General features: G+C 42.5%; 1 protein-coding gene across 1 annotated transcript; it reads left to right on the top strand.

Moving 5' to 3' along the window:
* Window positions 1–208: 208 nt before the first annotated feature.
* Window positions 209–11,112, top strand: LOC107202557 (p53 apoptosis effector related to PMP-22-like). Its single transcript, XM_015623414.3, has 3 exons — window positions 209–531; window positions 7,796–7,939; window positions 8,559–11,112. Exons 1-3 carry the CDS (start codon window positions 321–323, stop codon window positions 8,792–8,794), a joined length of 591 nt encoding a protein of 196 aa, XP_015478900.1. The 5' UTR covers window positions 209–320; the 3' UTR covers window positions 8,795–11,112.
* The last annotated feature ends 819 nt before the right edge of the window (window positions 11,113–11,931 follow it).

The following is an 11,931-nucleotide window of genomic DNA, read 5'->3' as shown; positions in this document are numbered from 1 at the left end:
GCGAGAGGAGAAGCGGGAGGGTGAGTCCAGCCGGGCCGGGCCGAGCCGGGCCGGGCTGAGCGGGGCTGGTGGGGCCGGGCCGGGAGGGGCCGGGCCGGGCCGGGCCGCGCTCCCTCCGCCGCTCTCCGCCAGCCCCAGCGGCCGGGGCTGCCGCCGGCGGCAGGCTTAGTCAGAGGAATGTGGGTGGGACTCCCTCCTCCCCGGCGCCTTAAAACCCCGCTCGGACCGGCACGCTCGCAGTCTCCCGTCCCGGCGGAGCGTCCCCGCCGCACCTCACCCGCGACGCCCGGGCTCGCTGGGCGCGCCGCCGGCCGGGCACGATGGTGGTGTGCGGCCTCGCCTGCTGGAGGTGCAGGTGGCTCCTGCCCCTGCTGCTGGGCCTGGCCATCATCATGGGCATCATCGCCCTGGCGGGCCGGGGCTGGCTGGAGTCCGAGTCGGAGCCCTACGTGCAGCAAGCGTCGCTGTGGGAGAGCTGCACGCGGGGCGAGGAGGACCTCAACTGGAGCTGCGAGTCCCTCATGGACTACGGTGAGTGAGAAACCCTCCGAGGGACCCCGGGCAGTGGGCGCCGGGGGTGTTGACCTCCCCTAACTCTGTTGTGGAGCAGCTGCTTTCTGGAATGGAGCTTCCTTCCAGAACCAGTGTCCATGCTGTTTTGGGGCTTAAACCAGCACCGAAACACAGGACTAGAGGACTAGACTGCTCCAGAGCGATCTTCTTTTTTTTTTTTTTTTATCAGTACAACACTGAGAAGCCGGGGTGTTGATATTTTGGGTTTTCCTGGAATTATTTTACAACCAAAGTAAGATAGCAACTGGCTCCAAGTCCGTCTGCTTCCCCTGAACTCTCACCGGGCTGCGGTTCTGCAGCCTTACCTGGCACCAGGCAGCTCCCTCCCTGTGCCGCTGGCTTCCCCGGTGGGATGGCGAGTGTGGAAACCTTCATGCAGGGTGTTTTATGAAGAGCCATGCCTGGACAGTAGTAAAACGGTATTTCCCGACCCTTCGGGGGAAGAGAGCACCTTAATTTAACCCTCCTGGCCAGGGGAGTGCAGCTATTAAAATGCCTCCTGATCTGCAGCTTAAAATGGTCTTATGGGGGTTCTCAGGCAGAAAAAAAAATGTTCCTTCCTTTGTACCTCTCTGTGGCATTGGGGCCTAAATCAGGGATAAGTGTGTCTCTGTTTTAACTCGCTTAGCTGCTTCTGTATCTGGCATCGCCACTAACATTCTTACTGCACACTCTCAGTTTCTAGGTCTTTTGGGGGACTTCTTGTTTTATTGCTAGAACACGTGGGTCTGATTAAATCTACTTTTCCCTCAGACAAAATATTTCTGGACAAATAAGCAGACCCGCCTTAAGATCCTGGATGAGGGTTCTTTAGGGACTGGAGGGCTGGAAGGGCGTGTTTCAGCCGGGAGAGCTGGGACTGTTTCCCTGTGCAGATCCCTTGCTGCCTGTGCACGGCAGACTCACTTCCAGAAACTTTTTGTTGCAACACTCATGCACAAGCTAAATCCTCAATATGCTTTAAGAGAAGTGTCTTCATTTCTCAGCTGGGTGATGGTTTTGGGCTTTACTGCAGGTGGAAGAAATCTGGCTAGTGAGATGAAAATACCCATCTTCCCCATGAAACAGAGAAGAAAAGCTGGTGCAGAGTTGCTGAAATTTGCGCTGCACAGGGAAAAAGTGCTAATACAGTACAGCTGCTGGAATTTGTTTTCTCCTGTAGTGACACTGCTTCACACGTCCCTGAGTACTGATGGGTGTGTGCTTTGCGTCAGCCCTCAGCATTGTGGGACAAAAGTAATTTTCTGCATTTTTTTTTTCCTAGTTAACAGGCTGACACAGAACAATATCCTTGACTTCACTTGTTTAAACCTTGGCTTATTTAAACCAAAACTTATTTAAATCCTTGGCTTATTTATATGAATTTGCCTGCTCTCAAATTTTCGTAACATCAATGCCACTGTCTACTCAAATATTATTTACATCTAGAGACAGGATGTAACACAAGAGTTCAGGTTTGATTTGTTTTGTTTTCTTTTCTTCTATGCTAATGCAATTACTGTCAAAATAGGTGAGGGCATTTACAAAGGAAAAAATGCCTAGCAGGCATTTATAGCACTGCTGCAAGAAAATAGAGGTTAACTAATTGAGATGCATAACTTGTGTTTTGCATACAATAATTACTGTGCTCTAACCATCCTGCACCTCTCCTGATGAAATGAAGACTTCAGAGCGGATCTCCATTAACAGAATGTTCCATTAGACAAATTCTTAATTGAGCTGTGGCATGTGTATGAGGAAGAGGAAGAAAAAAAGCAGACGAGTCACTTATTTTAAATGAAGGGAAAACACAAACAAAGATTTGCAAATAGGAATGTCTCCTAAACTGCATAGCTCCTTAATGAACATTTTCAAATACCACATGAGAGGGAAGAAGTGAAAGGGAAAAAGACAAGAGGGTTGTCATGTGGTAGGGAGGCAGGGAAGGGATTTTGTTTAGAGTTCTTTACTGGTTTGTGTCTGGGAAGTGCCCTGGCTGGCAGCGTCTGTGTATTATCAAAATGTTGCAATGCAGAAGTGCTGTAGTGCACTAGAATATGACTCAAGATGAGTTGGTCTAGACCATTGCAGGATTTAACTGTTGACTGTGTGTTTAAAACATATCAGCAAGCCATCAGCTATGACAAAGATTATTTGCACTGTGTAACTTGGAAAGGATGATTGTCTTTAAAGTGATGAGATTGTAAATTTAGGAGCAATATTTATGGGTGGCTGTGCCCTCCTGGTTCTGAGTGACTGGTCCCAGTGACTTTGCTTGAATTAACTCTGTAAAAGATGGGCGTGTACATGTGCAGTAAAGGTAACCCCATTAGGTTAACTCTTTCCTATGTTCCTAACAGCCAGTTGGTATTCATTACGTATACATCATACACGAGTATACATTAAATACATACCAGCCAACAAAGAAAAAGGGAAGCATTCTTCTGGGTCCTTAGTATTAAAGAAATAAAAATTAAAAAAGAAAATAAAAAAATAAAAAAGGAAAGATAAAAGGTGGAACCTAGAAGTAGGAGCCCAGCCTTTGTGAATCATGTTTCACTGCATCTGTGCCACTGTACCTATGTCCCTAGAGGCATGGACTTTGATACCACAGATTATAGGCGAAACTGAGTGCATGTGGAGACTTTGCTGAGGGGCCAGGTAAATAAAGGAGGAATGCTAGGTGTATGCTTACCTTCTCAATACACCTCCTTTTAGGCATGCTGTTGTCTGATTTGCAAATGCCACGATGCATTCAAGATGAACTAACATCGTTTATAGTGTTAGGCAAGCACAGGCACTCAGGAAATGCTAATGGGAAAGGTGTAGCAGTTGGTGTCCCTGCCTACACCCAGAAAACACTTATTGCAACTTCCTGGTAAAAGATCCCAGTGAAATGTGAGGCTGGTGTCTCTGCCAGTGCACTTTGCTGGCTTCTGTGCAGGCACACTTCTGCTGCTAACGATCCAGATACTAAAAGCTGGAAATGTGTAGGACTGTGCCTCTCCTCAGCTCTCAGCAGAAGTCAAGTTTGTACTAGAAGGCTTGTATTTAATATTTTGGTAGCTTAGCAATTCCTTTTCCCACACTCCTAAAACCAAAACAGATTCTGATGCTGATTCACAGTGTCAATTCCAACCTGCCCACCCAGCAAACCTTTGATTCTGGGCTCCTTTATGCTCGTGGTGGGTATGCACATAGCTTCCTCTCACCAGTCATGCTACCATGGAAGTTTGCACATTTTCTGAGCAAGAAAGTATTGCTGACACTGCTCTCTTGCTCACAGTCCACTACTCCTTTATTGCATCAAAAAAGGGAGGTATTTTTGGACATTCTGTGTAATGGGCTCTTGAGGCCAAACACAGATTGCTACTGCCACTTATATACACAAGAATATTACAGCTACATTGCAGAAATGTGCCCAGTCTCTGCAGGTCGTAATAAAAACTTACATTTATTCATGAGCTAACAAAACTATCTTCGGCTTCTGGAAGTGAATGAACAAAGATGAGAGTCTTGTTACTTCAAAACCTGTAGCAGTTCATCTTCCTGCTAGACTATTTTCACAGCTCTTTTATTTATTTCTAAAGGGAAATCTAGATTTAAATATCTTAGCCTATAGAGATTCCACCTCCTCTCTGGTGACGCTGAGGCATGGCTAAATGAAATCAGGAAATATACTTAACACTATGGCACTGTTGCTTGCTTTCTTTTAATTTCATCATATCACTGGTGCTCATCATTAACATTTAGTAATCGTGACCCCTCCTAGTTATTTGCGTGATAACATTTGCAGCTTAGTTCCTTCCCATAGTAATCATTAGTGTAATGTAACGCTATGTAATAAAACTCTTAATCCTTCCTAATAATTACAGACCTTCGGCTTCTGTACAGTTGTTTTTTAAATGTTCTTTCAACACCAACATAATTGATAAATACTTTTCTGTTGATTAGATGAAAAGAACTTGACTATTCTTTGAGGCCAAGCTGACCTGGAAACACTAATACCCCCAACTATTTCTCTGCTTTTCTGCTCTCCTGTTCTTCTGCCTTCTTATTTATGCAGCTCCAAATGGCTTTGGTGTTCTTGATTGATTGCATAAACAGACATAATACTTAACGTTTATTTTGTACAAGAAATACTCTCTGCCAAATGAATGCATCTGAGAATTTTCTATTTTTATGGAAAAAAATTCTGGCTAAATGTCTTATGATTACAAGATACTTTTGAGCATAAACCAGGTAATCTGTCGTTCTCTGACTGTGAGCTGGTCTCTCCAGCTCTTACAGCAGCAGTGAGAGGGCAAACCTGCACCTCGCCCCTCCTGGCAGCTGGGAGATGCAGTTGAGAGGATCTTTTAGAAAGACAGGAGAGCTGGGTGCCTGTGGGGGCTTGATCAGCTCTCTGAAGCCTTTAGGAGAAAAAGGAGCAGGGAGAACTTGACTTGATCAGTGTGGGGATGAGGGAGATCCTTCACAGAGGAACAGCAATTTCAGTTTTAGCTCTGCAGCAGCCCCTCTGCTGAAAACTCTCCCTGTCGGCAGAGGTGGCAACAGGTCATGTGGATAAGGAACATCCCAGGGCTGCATCCCATGCTCAGGAAAAGTGCACCCTCCCACCCCAATCTCTCCCATCAGTCACTTATTAAAAGTCTTATATATACACACAATGTAAGAGAAATCTCAAAAATTAACCGTAAATCCAGACATTTTTGCTGCTCTTCCTGTGATTCTCACAGGGAATCAAGTGTCTGGGCTGATAGTTCTGTGGCTGACTACACTCATCCAGCCCAGAGCACACCCATCTACTGCTTTGGCCAGCACCTATGACTCAGTCTTATCAGGTCTTGTCAGCATCAACCTGTTGGAAAGAATAATCCAGCAGAAGAAAGAGTGGAAGGTACTGGATCACCAGCACTGAGCTCTGTCACACATGAGCACAAAACTCACTGAGTTTCATAATGATGGTACCCACTGCTGCCTTGTTTCTGAAGACCTGAAGCAAAGCTGAGCTTGATATTAATCTTCCTGACAAGATACCTCCTGCAGCTATATGTGTTGTCATTTTCTTATTGCCGGAGAAAATAAATCACTGCGAGCAGAGCCAGGGCTGACCTGTATTCAAAAGCTTATTACACTTCTAAAGAGAGTACAGATAATAGAGTACAGAGATATTAAAATGGCAGAGAGAGCACTGTGGGCATTCTGCCTTGTACTCCTTCAGTTGTGTTTGTGTTGCACTAGACCTCAAGGTATCTAATGTGCAGGTGTATTTGAGTTTACAACCTAAATTTTAACAAAGATGCCAGATTTGTCTTCCTACACCTTGTCAGCATAAATAACACATCTGAAAGGGAATATGCTATGGTAACTAAGCATTCCTTCATGTTGTGCTATTTTTTCTTGATAGGGAAAATATTGATATAAAGCTTGCCTAGATCATCTAGTCTGAGTGGGTTTTCATGGGCTGGCTGTGAGTAATGGTTACATATCCCTTTGTATTAGTTATCACTAAAGAAATCCTATTATGGAGACAATATTCAATACCTGCCTTAGGTATGACAGAGAATATTTTGAATGAAAAGATTTTATCAAACCATTGACGTAGCTGTAATCTCCAGACACTCATTAGTCTCCTCCCTGCTTCTTCCCCATAGCATTCCCTCGGGGAAGGGGAATGAGACATGCACAACTAGCTGAAGAAGAAATTTGAGAAGTTTTTGCTATCTTGAGTAGCTCCAGGAAGGGAGAGGGTAAAGAAGAACCTTTTCCTTATCTTTTCTGTGTCAGTTTTATTGTCTTCAGGTGGCAGTGGTGGTGGTGGTTGGGAGTTTTGGCAGAGATATGGCTGATGGATACCTGCTATATTTTACTTTTGCTGTTGGATTAGAGGAGAAAGAAACCAGTTCAAACAAATCTAATTAAAATAACTGTAAAACAAAATTTCACTTTCAGATAGCAAATTGCAGAGGAAGAATGAAAACATTTTCACTACGTTGAAAGCAGTGTATCTCCAAGGTCACTTCAGCTGTGTTGGAATGGACAGCTATGATGAAACAGTTTTTTGGGTTTTTTTAATGTTCTGACCTAGATCTCACTGACCTCTTTATTCCTACATTAGAGGGAGCTCAGGATCTGGCCCTACCTCTGTCTGTATGTGTGAAAGTAGAAACCCACAATATGTAGATGTGGGAATTGAACTGTGATGACAGCTGACTGGAAAACAAAGCACTAACCAGTATGGTTTAGCCCTTGTGGGCAGGTATCCTGCCTCCAGGGCAGGAACACCTTTGCTTGTAGCTATTTGCACTGGGCTCACCTAAATTACTTGGTTTCTGAAGAGGACAAGGTGTGTGAGGGCCTTTTCACAAGGCTGTGTTACTGCCAAAGTAGAATTGCTGGCTGTTTTTCTAGGTTTTCCTGCTATTGTTGCTGTGCCCCTGGCCCATGGTGGGTGATTTCTGGATGCTGGTGCTGCTCTGTCAGAGTACAACCACTGGCTTTGTGCTGGAGCCTCTCCAGCATGCTGTTGCTTGGTACTAAGTAGCTTCATACACTCTGTTCTAGCAAATGTTAAAGTAATGATTCAAAGAGGACTCATCAACTTTTACTTCAGATTTTGTTGTTTCTCCTCCACCTGCTACATTTTAGCTGTTAATAGATACTTATTTTCAAGAACTTTCTTTTTGTCATCTTTTCTGTTATTGTGGGTTTATTTCTTTTTGGTCATGCTTATTTCGCTCCACATGCTCTATTCTTGCCATAAACAAACTGAAGTTTTATGCAGACAGCACTGTTATTTCCCAGCAGTTATCTCCTGTGGTGGTACCCTCTTGTCTGCTTTCATACTTCCCTGTGCATGAAAGCGGTTTTGTAAACTTGCATATCGAACAGGAGCTGTAATGATAAAGGGCATTGTCAGCAGTTGTGTGCCCTATATGCTCAGATGTCTGTGGGTGTCTACAGATACAGAGTTTGAAGGTATTATCTCTTCTGTGCTGCATTCTATACACCTCTTCAGCAAGACAAGTTAGCAGATAGGGAGTCCTGTGCTGCTCAAGCAGTGATGGTGGCCCCCTGCTCTCCAGCTGTGTGCTTTGCAGGCATTCAGTATTGCTTTGACATAAGGACATGCTTCTTACAGTAAAGGGTTTCAATAAAACAAAATTATTAAAGGAAACCAAAGAGCTCCAGTATAGGAGGGTACTGCTGTGTATAATACCTTTCTTGTTTTATCTTCAAGGGTGGGGGAGAGCAGCAGCTGCCACATATCTCGTTGGCTTTGTGATCCTGGTCATCTGTTTCGCCCTTGCAGTCATCGCGTTCTCGATCGAGATCCTGCGCTTCAACTTTGTGCGAGGAATTGGAGGCCTGCTCTTTGTTGTTGGTAAGGCTGGGCACAAAGACAAGGTTATTTCAGATGTGAAACAGGCATCAGCAGAAAAACATGCTAGATGGAGCCTCCCTTACAAAATTAGCTGTCTTTGGTTTATGACTCATTTTCATGGGGAACAAGGGAAGGTTGAGTTGTGCTCTGAAAGCATAATGGGTAGGGAAGCTCAAGTGGCCTTTGTCAGCTCTCACTTTCCCAAAAGCACTATATGGGGACACCAAACATGACCCTGCATGTCATATACTAAGACTTAAGAGCTGAGAGGCCTGGGTGCTTCCCAGCTTTCTGATGGGAGGAGGAGGAACAGGGCTCTGGGAGGTAACTGGCTCGGCAGGGTTCCTGGTGCTGGCTGTGGGACAGGGCTGGTCACAGCATGCAGGTATGTGCCTTAGCAACCTGGCAGTGGCAGCTGAGATGCTGCAGCCACATAGGCGTGGGGATCTGCCTGGGAGAGAAGTCACGTACCTCTGTAACAATGCAGATTTGATTGCAGGTCTGAAGATAATCCTTACATATCTGAAGTATGCACTTATCTCCAGGTACCTTTTCTTAATGGGAACCGTAATATGTTCATTCTAACTTACTCCTGGTTTTCTTTCTTTTCTCTCTCTAGCTGCATTCCAGATCATTGGCTTGGTCATTTACCCAGTGAAATTCACAGAAGAAATTCCACTGACAGGAGATAACATGTTCAGCTGGGCCTATGGCTTTGGCTGGGCCAGCACTGTTGTTGTAATAGGTTGTGCTTTCTTCTTCTGCTGCCTCCCCAACTGGGAAGATGAAGTCCTGGGAAACATCAAGCCTACCTATTACTACTCCTCCCCAGAGAGAGCACCATACTTAAATTGAAAGATTAAGTCCAAGTACAGACAACTGTCAAAACAGAGGAGCACCTCTGATGTACATTTAGTGTGATTGTAGGAGACTGAAAAAACTCACCTACTTTTGCCAGCATATATCTTACTGTGCCTGGCAATAAATTAGGAAAAACATTGGCATCTTAAGCCAAATAGCTTTTACCCAAAGTATTATTTACATATTCTCATGTCAATTCAGTTTGGGTGGTTTACTTGCTCCTTCCCCTCCCAATTAGTTGAGTCATCCTTATTTCATTCAAATATTTTCTTATGAATATAGATGATAGTGTTTCAAGTGGAGAAAGGAAAAGGATAGATTTTAAACAACCCATTAGTGGGTACTGTGAGATAGGTTGCTTTTATTTCATATCTGACAAAATTGCTTTAAATGGAGCTAGGAGAAAACACAGCCTTCCAAGGAATGTTTTTTCTTCTGTAAAAGCCAGTTCCAAGGAAGAAATTTCTTTGATACTATCACAGTCACCTGCTGCGTAAAAATCTTTTCTCATTCCTGTTACTGGACTGTTGTTGACTATTAACTATTTGAATTAAGAGGAAAATAAAATTAAAATTTATTTTCCACCAATTGGTGCTGTTGGACAAGGCCTCTTCCAAAGCATGGAGCTGGTGTGTATGACATAACAGCAGCTAATGTAATATTGGTTTGTGGCCACAGCAGAACTTGTGATGGAATCACATATATATGTTGTCATGGATTCAGACATTAAACTACATACATTTTTACATGGAATATGAGGGATGCTGATTTGGAATGTATCTTTGGGCAGAAACATGAACTATTATATTTGTCTACCTTTGTAAAGTTTTTAAAGTGTGCTTTTCATGGAAATCTTAGCATTAGGTGTTCAAAAACCTCCCAAATTTCTAACACTGGAGGTACCTCAGAGTTTAGTAAACTTGGGACTGCCTTGTGAGTGAGTAGGGGTAACAGGTAGAAATAGAAAGGCAGTTCTGTGAGCAATTTACATATGTAAACTTCATACAGACATCAGAGTAATCTGTCTGGCTCCTCATTTGTGTTTCTGCATCCAAATAAGTATTCCAGAGAGGCATAGCCATGTCTGTGTTGGTCATGGACCTGCAGCATCTTACAGCAGATTTAATTATGGTCTATAATCTTTGTCAGGGCTTTGTTCAGCTGGGAAAGAAGGAAGTTCATTTTTTGAACTCTTCCAGCTACGGGAGAACCAGCTTTAGCAAAGACAGACTGAGGAGGATACAGGTGGGCTAGAAAGCAAATGCTGCACGTTGCTCTGTGTTATTTCTTACTCTCAGAACCTGGTACTTAGGAGAGGGTAAGTGTGTGGGTATGTGTATTCATGCACATGTACAAAATAGAATTTAGAAAGCATTAACCAACAGACTGTAAAGCTAAAGTAATTTACAATTGATCTTTTGCAATGCCCTGTATTTCTTGTATCATATATTGTATAGCTTTCCATTTTGTAACACCTTTTTAAATTTGATAATGGTATATATTGCATGTTATCCTGTTTTAGAGAGGCCAGGTGATTCCTGAAGGTCCCTTCTAGGACTGTATTTTATAACTTTACAGAGCAAAAATGTCTGCAGACTTCAGAATTGTGTTACGAGCTCAGTTGCAGCATATACAATCAACTGTATTTGTGATTCCTGCTGAATAAGACAGTTCTGTGACAAATGTATCCTTTTAACATTTTTTTTCCCTTTTCTGTACAGTAATGGCTAGTGGGGAATACTGTGTGGACTTACTTTATCATAAGTAATGACAGTACCTACTTCTAGTGAATTCTATACACAGCAGAGAATCTCAAATCAGGAAAATCCTTGCACAACTAAAGCTGAAAGGGAGAAAAAAATGTAAGAAAATGGACACCTTTCCTAATGACAGGGAGGATGGCATGGTAATATGGTAATCAGGTTTAGCACAATTTAAGTCTTTTGTAAGCTTTTTTATAAGCATTGGCATTAGTTGTGCTAAAAGAGCACTAATGTAAAATAAACTTGGCTCTGAATGTACTGGGAGGGGTAAAAGCATAACCAGCATGTTACACAACTAAGATGTTCCAGAGAAAGCTATTGCAAATAGTTATTAATTACTTTCAAGTGATACTAATGTATGTGACACTCGTTTCAAATGTGGTGGCTTAATTAAAAGTGTTTTAACTGATGGTTGTAGAAACTTGGTGGTGTTTGTGGTTTGTATATTAAGTTTGTAAAATCAAACAAATAAGCTATTATTTTATTCTCTTACCTTGAATATCAGTATCCATAAAATGTTGGATTAATAAAATAAAGTTAAATACCTTATGTCCAGGAGGCAGCAATTTCATTTTCCAGTCAAATAAGCTTCAGTATACACTACAAAACATGTCTGTGCAGTTTCATTGAAGTCCCAGACATAGAATGTTCTTTCCTAAGCCAAAACCTTTTAAGTGCATCACAGCTTAAGGGGGAACTCTAAACATTTTAAATACACAACAGTCTACAGGAGGTCTTGTGTAGGAAGTCTGTTCTTTAACAAAACTGTTCCAAGTGCCTTTCCTACAATGATCAAGAAATTCAAATAGTGAAAAAAGATGGTGTACTTGCCTGCTATTTTCAGTGGAAGGCTGCACTTTTCCCATGATTAGAAACCTTCCCACTTCTAACCTCAGTTTATGCATGACCAATATTATAATCCTGTCCTAGTGGCATTTTTAAAGAGGGCAAATCAGTCAGTCACTGCTGTCTTACACCAACCTGTGGCTTCTGATTTCTGGAAAGATAGGTTCATCATTTAGCTGTTAATTTTTTATTTATTTTTTTAATCTGTCCTCTTCCCTAAATGTCTTAATTTTTAAATTCATTTAGTACCCCGAATTTTGGTGTCTTGCATGTGTTTCTTGGGTTTTGGTTCCATGTCTCCCCCTTTTTAATTACTTCTAATTTTAAATAAACAAATAGGAAAAATATTTTGGTTTCTTTTAGATTTTCCTAAATTCTCTCAAGATAATTGCTGGGTTTCTATAATGCCCTTCTTTCATCAGGAAGAAAATCTGTACTCCTGTTTACCTACCAGTCTGTATTAAGCTGCAACCTAAATCTGTGCGCATTGAAATCACCTGAATATCTCCAGTGAGCTTCAGG

The sequence above is a fragment of the Parus major genome, chromosome 3 (genome assembly GCF_001522545.3).
Source record: "Parus major isolate Abel chromosome 3, Parus_major1.1, whole genome shotgun sequence".
NCBI classification, from domain to species: Eukaryota; Metazoa; Chordata; class Aves; order Passeriformes; family Paridae; genus Parus; species Parus major.
Note: the sequence above shows the minus strand (reverse complement) of the source record. Positions and strands in the feature narration are given on the sequence as shown.